At 44.0% G+C, this 11140-nt stretch overlaps 1 protein-coding gene across 1 annotated transcript in view; it reads left to right on the forward strand.

Annotated features, from left to right (window-relative positions):
• PDCD7 (programmed cell death 7) overlaps positions 1-10389 on the forward strand; it is a gene marked incomplete at its 5' end in the record, with an annotated part of 13175 nt that extends 2786 nt beyond the window's left edge. The window contains 4 exons of the mRNA XM_006770828.2: positions 1360-1498; positions 6647-6883; positions 7126-7213; positions 8616-10389. Coding sequence (XP_006770891.1) covers positions 1360-1498; positions 6647-6883; positions 7126-7213; positions 8616-8739 — 588 coding nt within the window. The remainder of the gene's footprint in view (positions 1-1359; positions 1499-6646; positions 6884-7125; positions 7214-8615) is intronic.
• Positions 10390-11140: the final 751 nt, after the last annotated feature.

The raw sequence follows: 11140 nt of genomic DNA on the forward strand, positions 1-11140 counted from the left end.
GACCCCCCTTCCCTCCCTGCCTATCCAGACTCTGCTGGTCATTCACGTCCCCACCCTGAACTACCTATGGGGCTTCAATTGGGCCACTGACCTCTCTGAGCCTCAGTTTACCCAGCTGAACCTGGGGGGTTGAGGCCAGCTCCTACTCATACCTCAATATTTAAACCGAAAGTATCTATTGAGGGAAGCCTTCCCTGCCCCTCAAGGAAGATCAGCATGGGGACGGGGGCGGGGGTAGTTTACTAGCCCCCCTTGGAGCCTCCAACTGACTCCAGTCTGGACGGAGGCTCCAAGGCTGAGACCTGTCGGTGTCCCTAACATGGGGCGGGGAGCAGGGAGTGTTTGCTGAAGGCAGGAATGTTTTCTGCCTGGAAAACACTTCCTCCTTCAGAACCTACCCCTGGTGCCTCCTCCTCTGGGAAACCCTGCCGGGGCAAGGAAGGCCTGGCACCTGCTCTGTGTGTGACAGGGGCAGTGCCCCAACCCCCTGATTGGCCCTGCTCTGTGTATGACAGGAGGTGGCGCCGCAACCTCTCCATCGACCCTGCCTTGAGTGTGACAGGGGGCGGTGTCCCAACTCCCCAATCGGCCCTGCTCTGAGCCCGACAAAGGGCTGCACCTAGGGATTGGGCCTGCCCTCTGCCACCCGGGAGCAGGCCTAAGCCAGCAGGTCGTTATCTCCCGAGGGGTCCCAGACTGCGAGAGGGCACAGGCCGGGCTGAGGGCCCCCCCCCCAAGTGCACAAATTTTTGTGCACTGGGCTTCTAGTATAGGATAAGATTCCTTATCTTCCCTGCTACCCTCAATCTTTGGATCCAGGGGTCTGCTTTTTTTTTTTTAAGTCTTCACCCAAGGATATGTTTATTTGTTTTAGTAGAGGAAGGGGGTGGGGAGAGAGAGAGAAACATTGGTCTGAGAGAGAAGCATTGATTGGTTGCTTCCTGTACATGCCCCAACTGGGGATTGAACCTGCAACCTAGGTATGTGCCCTGTTTGGGAATTGAACCTACAGCCTTTTGGCGCATAGGACAATATTCCAGCCAACTGGGACCCCCCTCCTGCCCCCCCAGCCAGGGCCAGGTGTTTTCATGTTTAATGAGAGCCCCAACTTAACAAGGTAAGTTGAATGCAGATGTTCCTTAGACCACACTTTAGAAACTCTGAGGAAGAAAAAACAGTGTCCACGTGGAAGTGCAGAGAGGATAATTCTTTGGCTGGACCAGTGTAGAGAGGTGCTTGGGCATGGCCCAGGGAATTGGGGTGTAAATCCAGTAGAATCTTTCTTAACCCTGGGACTGTCTGATTCTCTAAAATCTCACTGCTGGGCAGCTGTTCTGATGGGCTCTCTTTCTTCCCCAGGAGCAGGAACTTAAAGCTGCTGCCGATGGTGTCTTGTCTGAAGTGAGGAAAAAACAAGCAGACACCAAAAGAATGGTGGACATTCTTCGGGCCTTGGAGAAATTGAGGAAACTCAGGAAAGAGGCTGCAGCAAGGAAAGGTAACTGTGGCTTTGCACTTCTACTGGCATTTCTTCCTTTGTTCCCCTGTTCCCTCCCTTTCTTTACCATAGTGCTTGCCCTTCCCCAAAAATCTTGAAGGAAAATGCTTGATGCTTCAAATTTTTCACCCAGTAAGGTAACTGAGCTTGTCAGCAGTGTCTCAGAACCTTTGAAGTAGAAACCCTCTGATGTTTAGCTCTTGGTAGCCCAGGTTGAAAAGAGAGGCAGGTGTGGGAACCCACTGCACCGTCTTCCCCTGGACTCATCATTCCCACCCCAGGCGTTCCTGGCCACATTTTTCTGAGTGAGGTTGACAGGGCTGCTCAGCTTTACCCATGTGCCAAGGTGAAAGCTATCCTATCTTGTCCTTATTGAGGCTTCAGAAGGTGTTGAAAACTTGGCATGTTCCTTCAGATACATTTCAAATCTGAATCATGGCTATTTGAAGAGGTGTGAATGGGATTTGGCTGGAGGGCCCTTAGTCCCATCTTTGCTATTTTAAGCTCTCACTATCCTTCAAAACCAAATTTAGATGACATATCTCCCATCCTTCTCTGCTCTGGGCTGAGGTGACCTCCTGCTCCTTCTCACTTGCACCTGGTTTGGGCCACATGCTGCCTTATTTAGTAGGTTGTAGGCCATTGACATTCACCAGGGATATTTGTGAGTACACAAATGAGCAAATACCACGATAGCAAATGAATTCCTCTGTTTGGTTTAAAATATAATAAATTAAAACTATAATTCAGACCCTTAATAAAAAGTGGGTTTTTTTTATGATATATTTTATTGATTTTTTACAGAGAGGAAGGGAGAGAGATAGAGAGTTAGAAACATCTATGAGAGAGAAACATTGATCAGCTGCCTCCTGCACACCTCCTACTGGGGATGTGCCTGGAACCCAGGTACATGCCCTTGACCGGAATCGAACCTGGGACCTTTCAGTCCACAGGCCGACACTCTATCCACTGAGCCAAACCAGTCAGGGCAATAAAAAGTTTTGTTGGGCCCTAACTGGTTTGGCTCAGTGGATAGAGCATGGGCCTGCGGACTGGAAGGTCTCGGGTTCGATTTTAGTCAAGGACACATGCCTGGGTTGCAGGTTCGATCCCCAGTGGAAGCATGCGGAAGGCACCCAATCAATGATTCTCTCTCATCATTGATATTTCTCTCTCTCTCCCTCTCCCTTCCTCTCTGAAATCAATAAAAATATATTTTTAAAAAAGTTTTGTGCATTTGGACGTGATCATTGTGCATTCAGCCAGTCTTACTCACTAGCTAAGTGATGAGCTTCTGCATGCCAGCCCTTAGCGTGGCTGATTCAGATTCAGGCCTCACACAGATGATTCTGTAGGGCATTTGTGAATCACCTACTGTGGGTCATCTAGATTTGCTTCTACTGTGCCTACCCATGCCTCTTGCTTATGAGAATGCAAAACTTGAGGACTACTATTTAATGTTCCTCTGCTCCATGTCCTCTGTGAGGTGAGGGTCAGTAATATCTGCCAAGTGAATTTACCAGCATAATTTCTCACTGTTAGTCTCCCCTCTATTTGGTCTAAAAGAAAGAGGAAATTTTAGGAGGAATTATGGTCTATATAATAAGCAGGCTATGTGGAGTTAATTGACTTGAATGTAAAATGATTTGGTAACGAGTAGCTGATTGCCTTGTGTACTTTAAAAGAAAACAAGCAGCTTTCTAACTTCTTTCTTCAAGGCGTATGTACCTCCAAGTAAGTGCTGAGAGAATGAGGCTGGATATGTAAGAAGGGTCACATCACGAAGTGTCCTATGGGCCCTAGCTGGTTTGGCTCAGTGGATAGAGCATCAGCCTGTGGACTGAAGGGTCCCGGGCTCATCGATTCAGGTCAAGGGCACATGCCTAGGTTGTGGGCGCATTTAAATATATAAAATAAATATCAAAAATATACGTCTTTGTTTTACTATGGTTGCAAATATCAAAAAATTCTTTGTGAGACACGGCACCAGAGTTAAGTTAGGGTTTTTCAAAATGCTGACACGCCGAGCTCAAAAGGTTCGCCATCACTGATCTAGGAAGAGAGACTGATAAAGGTTGTCATAGTCTGGGCTGGGATAGTATGGGAGTGTGAACTAAGGACCACAGTAGGAGAAAAGTAAATGGATTTAAGAGATATGAATAAAGAGAGTGTATGTGTGTGTGTGTGTGTACATATAAATTAATAACTTGGGGAACTCAGCATATGGGAGCTGGAAAAAAAAATGGCTTCCAGGTTGTAGCTTGATCCACTGAATGAATGATGATACCATTCTAAATGACCAGGAAAACAGCAGGAGGCTTTGGGTTGATGAGTTCAGTTTGGGACCTGTTGAGTTTGAGGTGCCTGTGGGACACTCTGGATAAGGGTTCATCAGCATGTAAACAGACCTTAAAGAGGTTGTGTAGTGTGAAATGAGAGCCAGAAAGACAATATCAAGATGAATAAAGAGGATTCCACAGAGGAGATCGAGAGAGGTCAGAGAGAGAGGAGGAAAAGGTAGACCGGCTACTTCTTCTGCAGAGTGGCAAACGCTCACAGAGATTGTGCAATCTTGGCACGTTTACTTAAACTTCTTTATGCGTTGGTGTCCTCCTCTGTAAGGAGGGAATAATGATAGTACCTACCCATGGGGTGTTGTGGTGATTAAATTAGTAGACATGAGTTAAGTGTTTAAAGTATTCCTGGCACATAGTAAATGCCATACACGTGTTTCATCTTACTTTTATTTTCAAGTAATAAAAAGCTTGAGAGACATCCATGGTAATTAGTGACTGCGCTAGGGGCATTTCAGGGGGTGGTAGAAGTAGAAGCCCGACTCAAGTCGAGTAAAGACGGAGTAGGACATAAGAAAAGCAGACAGTGAGATCAACGCATTAAACATTTGCCTGTAAAGGAGAGGAGAGTACAAAGTCAGCATCCGCCAGTGTCTATGGGGCGGGGGTGGGGGGGGGGATCGGGTAAGGGGTGCTACCTTAGGGTCATGGGAAAAACTTGAAAATGTTTAAATCCTGAGCCAAGGAGTGAGTATGAATAGAGGGAGGAAGATCAGCGAGAAGCAGAGGAATAGTTGATGGCGCAAGGTCTTGGCGGAGGGAGTCAGATTCAGGTCCCTGGTGGAGGGGTTAACGGAAGTGGAGAAGAACCATCTTCTACTGGAATGAAATGACGGAGACGGTGACGGGCAGTAAGCAGGTGAGTGGAACTGGGGGCAGAAAGTTAGGGAATTCCCCTTCCTGGTGGCCTGTCTCCTCCGGGAAATAGATTAGCCCAGGGGTGGGCAAACTTTTTGACTCGAGGGCCACAATGGGTTCTTAAACTGGACCAGAGGGCCGGAACAAAAGCATGGATGGAGTGTTTGTGTGAACTAATATAAATTCAAAGTAAACATCATTACATAAAAGGGTACGGTCTTTTTTTTTAGTTTTATTCATTTCAAACGGCCGGATTCGGCCCAAGGGCCGTAGTTTGCCCACGGCTGGATTAGAGGTTTTGCTCTGAGGGTCAATAGAGAAGTAGGACTTTCGGAGAGTGGTGAAATGAGCAGTGAGTGAGGGCCAAGCAGAGACCCATGGCAGTGTGGCTGCAGGGAGGGGCTATGGGCCCAGCTGATGTAACTGTAAACTGGCGCCAGGCCAGTAATCAAATGGCTTCACCCTACAGCTAGCACGTGAGCACAGAGCACGGGGCTGTTGGGGTTTTGCTTTGTGGGTGACTACAAGTTTGGGTGAGAACAAATAGAAGATGGGCAGACTCTGATACATTCGATGAGAGATTTTAATGAAATTCACAGAATCTTGAGGGAGAAGAAGGTGAGAATACTGAAATGGTAGGAAGTTATCAGAGAAGAGAATATTTGGGTGTAAGATTTCAGGGTGGAAAGTTTTTTCTCACTATGCCAAGGTCCAAAAACCGGATGAGGCCCCATGGTGCCTAAGATTATTCATTGTAGCATTATATGATAAGTCATTTGGAACAGCCTAACTGTCCAGACTAGAGAGCTTATTAAGTAAATTATGGTAGGTACATTGATTTGGTGAAACAGGATGGAGCCATTAAATAATTATAAGGAGAGGAAAAAAAATGTAGAGAATTGACATGGAGATATGTAAGTTACACACGTTTTACATTGAACTATGTGAAGTTGCTAATATATGGACAAAAATGGCTGGAGGATCAATATGGGGAAATAAAAAGGGTTGATTATGTTAGCAGAATTAGGATTTTTTTATTCCATGTATCTGGTATTGTTAAAATACTGCCGCAGTACATACATTTTCCTTTACAAGCTTTAAGGACTAATAGGATTGAGCACACATCAATGTAGGATGAATTAGCTTCGGCAACTTTTTTATTGAGGGCCATTATGGTAGTGAGTCACTATTGCAACCTACTTGAATATTCAATAAATCTCAAAAAGTTTTCCTTATAAAATTTTATGAAAACTTTCACATGTGTACAAAAATAGAATGCCTAAGTAATTCATCATCAATTATGATGCCATTATCACATAAAATTAGTAATAATTCTTGCATATCACCTAACAACTAGTCTAAAATGTTCCCCGTTGTGGCTGTAGCTATGTTGGCTATACAATTAGCTGATCTCACAATTAAATCAGGGTGACCAACCATCCCAGGTTTCCCAGGACACTGGGTTTTCAAGTGCTAAAACTGGGCAAACTGAAACATTTGGTCACCCTACTCTCAGCAGCACATTGTGAGGCTAGTGTGGTTGGTTAAATGTATTTCTTCTCAGTATCCATGGGTGCTTTCCCAGAACTTCACACTTAAAGGGAGAATTGTTTATTAGCAGTGGGAATTTCAAAATGAAGAATATAAGACAGTTTTTTCCTTTTGGGAGCCCACTCTCCAACTGCAGGATCAAAACCTTTAGAAACAAAATCAAAAGTTAAGTGGTAGTTTCCAGAAAGAGGAATTAGAGAAAAAAGAAAGTCAGGGTGGGGTCAGATTAATTGCAGATTCAAATTGATCTGTGAAGAGGGATTAGAATTTATAAATGCTAAGCAAATTCACACTATCAGTAGGACTTTGAGTTGGCTCATTAGAACACAGATTTGGAGATAAGAAAAAGCTTTAACTAAAATGCCATTTGCATCTCTTTGCCCAGGGGTCTGTCCTCCAGCCTCAGCAGATGAGACTTTTGAGCATCATCTTCAGCGACTGAGAAAACTCATTAAAAAACGCTCTGAACTATATGAAGCTGAAGAGAGAGCCCTCAGAGTCATGTTGGAAGGAGAACAAGAGGAAGAGAGGAAGAGAGAACTAGAAAAGAAACAGAGGAAAGAAAAAGAGAAAATTTTATTGCAGAAGCGGGAAATTGAGTCCAAGTTATTTGGGGATCCAGGTAAGTTCCTCTGTAACCAGTGGAGAAAAGGACAATACTAGATTGACTTATTCTCATGGGTGACCTCGACCTAAGCTAAGAGATTGTAGGCAACAATGACACCTAAACTATATCCTGGAAATCATGGATAAAGATGAAGCACGTTTGATCATGTTGTCATCATAGGCTCAGTCACCTTGCCTTGAGACATACACTCTGGATAGGAAGTGTGATGGTGTGGTATTGTGCCTTTTCTTTTTCAGATGAGTTCCCGCTCGCTCACCTCTTGCAGCCTTTCAGACAGTATTACCTCCAAGCTGAGCACTCCCTGCCAGCACTCATCCAAATAAGGTCAGAGGGGCACTCTCCATGTCGCCTGTATCTTTTTAAAAAAATTTCTAATGGGTTTATATAAAGGTTCCAAGTGTTAGGGATGCCACAAACATCTGTTTAGTCCTCACTCATCCTTGAGAAATAGATGTCCCTATTTTAACAGGTGAAGAAACAAACTCAGGTGTGACTTGCCCTTTTGTGTTCTCCCAGGCTGACTTAAAGCACTGGCTACCTTTTCTAGTTCTCTTCTGCTGCTAAACAGACCCTCCCTGTATACTTGCCTATGGAGACTGTTGAAGACCCGTGCTGCCGACTTGTGAGTTCTTAGAGGTCAGAGTCAAGAGAGCGAGGAACAGAGAGTCTCATCTTTACATGCAGTTCATAATGAGCTATACTTTGCAGCTCTCTGGGTCTCACACTTTCCTCACCTATAAAATGAAGAATGTGGCCTTCAAACTTTGGCAGTAGTACTCTTCCCAAATGCAGTCTTTGGACAAATCAGTTTATAAAACAGAATGAATGACTGGGTTCCACAGGTAACTTAAATCTGTTATTAATAGGAAGCACTTCGTTGTTTCTAGACTCCCAAAGCATCTACTTGGGGCTCAGGGGTCTTCAAAGCCTGGTTTGAAAATCATGGACCTAAGTGATTTCTAAGGTTCCTTCCAAAGCTCCAACAATGCTCTTTGCATACCAAGTTGATGTCTGAGGAAAGTGCATTTCTGGCTAATACACAAGTTTTAGCTTCTAAACATAACTATAGTCAATTCTTGTTATTTACAGTAGCTGTGCTCTATAAAGCCACAAACACTGAATTAGAGACTACTGAACGGCTGCTGCTCCTAAAGGAAATATATGATTAGGTTTCAGTGAGCCTCTGGCCACATTTTTGTCAACTGATCAATGCATAATATTGTTTTATGTGTATTTCTTTTTAAAGACACCTCATTTAATATATCTTTCTTAAAATATATTTTTTTATTGATTTCAGAGAGGAAGGGAGAGGGAGAGAGATAGGAACATCAATGATGAGAGTGGCTCAGTCAACCTGTGAACCAGGAGGTCATGGTTCGATTCTCGGCATATCCCTGGGTTGTGGGCTCAATTCCCAGTGTGGGGCATGCAGGAGGCAGTCAATCAATGATTCTCTCTCCTCGTTGATGTTTCTATCTATCTTTCCCTTCCTCTCTCTCTAAAATCAATAAAAACACATTTTTTTAAATGACTGTAAGTTCTTTGGAGTTTCCCCCCCTTTATATGTATATTTAAGAAATGCAGTCTTTTGCATAATCCCCGATAGTCTAGTTCTTTAGTACATCAGTCATTGGAAAGGTAAGTCCTGAAATAGAATATTTAGTTGCTGAACATCTGGCTTGGACTAAAACAGAAATAAACAGTTGTTTTATAATTTCCTATTAAGGCATGATTGGGATCAGTACCTGGTGCCATCTGATCATCCTGAAGGCAACTCTGTTCCCCAAGGATGGGTCCTTCCGCCGCTTCCCAGCAACGACATCTGGGCAACCGCCATTAAGCTGCCTTAGTAAAGACGCTCCAGGAGTGTGGACCAGGCAACACTCTCTCCAGCTCTGAATATTAGCGATGCTGCCATCTTCTTGTGCTGCAGACCAAACAACAACCTGGAAACTCCACATGGCATGGCCCTTCCCAGAAGTTCCATTTTCCTACCATGCTCTGTCCTAGCCAAATGTGCTTTGGGATCAGATTAATATGGTTCTTTGGAAAGGACCTAGGTGAACTGGGGCTATTGCCACATGCCTTGGCTCACTGAATTTGCCTGTTTTGAGGGGCTTGGTCCAGAGTGACTGGCTAATTTACTCAACTTCCTGTGTGGCAGTGGGTAAGTACATGCCATACACTCAACACAGGTGTGCTCTGGGTAGTTTAGTAGCCCTCCCCTGGTACAGAGTGTGAAGGCAAGCTTGATGCAAAACCTCCATATCCTTCCTACCCGTGTAGCCCTCTAACTTCCAGGAAGAAAGGGGAAAGATACTTTATCTGTGAAGCCCACTTTTGGTGCAGCTTGAGAGGCTGTGGGCCGCAGGCTGGGCTGGCGTAAAGCTGGTGGCTTAGTCGGGTACTCATTTGGAGATCTCAGGACACCTGAGGAGTACCTACATCTACACTGGTTCGTGTTTTGTTGGGTGACGGCTGCATTCTCCCTATGTTAGAAGGATCCTAATGAAAGGAACTGCTTTGTAAGTTCCTGGAGGTCTAGTTTTTCAGAATCCCTGAAGATAGAAATTTATTTCCCTATGGGAGTAGGACCTTAACCTCATGTACTCAGAAGGGGCCGGTATAACTGTGGAATTTCTTAGGAATATTCATGTAGTTAAAGTTGGGGGGAAAGCAGATAAAAATAATGAAGTTTATTTTTTTATATTCATTAATAAATGCTCTTGTGCCTGGAGATGATCAGTGATATAACATGTCAGTTTTTCTGTTTTATTTTGCCTTTTGTCATTTATTGTTATTTATATTCCAAAAACCTAAATAAATATTTTTATTTTTTAGTTTGAGCCTTTGCTCTCAATTTGTTGCCTCCCAAATCACTGCACACACTTTCACACCAATAAGACATTTTCACTCTAAAATTCAAGTTTATTAAATAGGCACTTGTAAGAGGAGAGTGAGTCTACACCACCGAACTCTGTGGAATCAACTCTGGGTAGTTAGGGAAGGACACCATCAACCTTAGAAATGACTTCATATCATCAGAAGCTGTTGGGTGCAAGATGCTAAAACCTTTGTCCTTTTCCGTTGTTTAATTTGCACTGTTAAATTTACGTAATGTGCATTACAGAGTTAACAGTATATGAGCCAGCACTCCTCCAAAGTGTGTCTAAGCTCATAATCTGAAATCTGATGTGATTAGCTTCACTTGACCCCATAGGCTTGTGTGCCCTTTTGGGATAAATCTCCACCATTTGCTCCCTGATGAGGTGCAGGAACATAGAAATAAAAGAGGACTGGTACAGTACATTGTATGTTTGGTGTCCAGATAGCCTTGCCACTAAGACATCTGCATTGATGGGTCAGGGAGGGTAAAGCAGGGACTCAGGAAAACTCAGGCAGCACAACCCAAGGAAAAGGTGTTTAATGCCAGGTGGGAAAAACCATTCCCTCTTTCCTCTGGCAACTTCAGTGTTTTAATAAAGCGAGTGTTTTCTTTGTCTGGTTTTTGTTTTGTAAGTTTTTCTTGGTTTGTTGCCTTCAGTGGTGGTGGCTGCAGGCACTGGTACTTTATGGGATTAGAAAGAAAGACTTACAGTGGTATCTTTAATGAATGATTCTTCTGAGAATATGGACAGTGCCATTGTAATCTTATCCCACAGTCTTTTATTTAAAAAGTGCAGCCCTAACCGGTTTGGCTCAGTGGATAGAGCGTCAGCCTGCGGACTGAAGGGTCCCAGGCTCGATTCCGGTCAAGGGCATGTACCTTGGTTGCGGGCACATCCCCAGGAGGAGGTGTGCAGGAGGCAGCTGATCGATGTTTCTAACTCTATTCCTCTCCCTTCCTCTCTGTAAAAAATCAATAAAATATATTTTAAAAAAAATTGTGCAGTCCTGGCTGGTGTGACTGGGTTGGAGTGTCGTCCACTGGAAGGTCACCAGTTTGATGTAATGTGCATTACAGAGTTAACAGGGCACACACCTAGCTTGCAGGTTCAATCCCTGGCAGGGTGTGTACAGAGGCAACCAATCAGTGTATCTCTCTCACATTGATGTTTCTCCCTTCCTATCTAAAATTAATAATAATAAAGTATTGTGCAAAATTTCAAACATGTCAAAAGTAAAGATAATATAATTTTCCCCCATATATCCATCTCCCAGCTTCAAATAATTGTCAACTCCTGGACAAGCCTGTTTCATCTGTACCCCACCACTCACTCTGGATTATTTTGAAGCAAATCCCAGATATCG

Source organism: Myotis davidii, unplaced genomic scaffold (assembly GCF_000327345.1).
Source record: "Myotis davidii unplaced genomic scaffold, ASM32734v1 scaffold461, whole genome shotgun sequence".
Taxonomy (NCBI): domain Eukaryota; kingdom Metazoa; phylum Chordata; class Mammalia; order Chiroptera; family Vespertilionidae; genus Myotis; species Myotis davidii.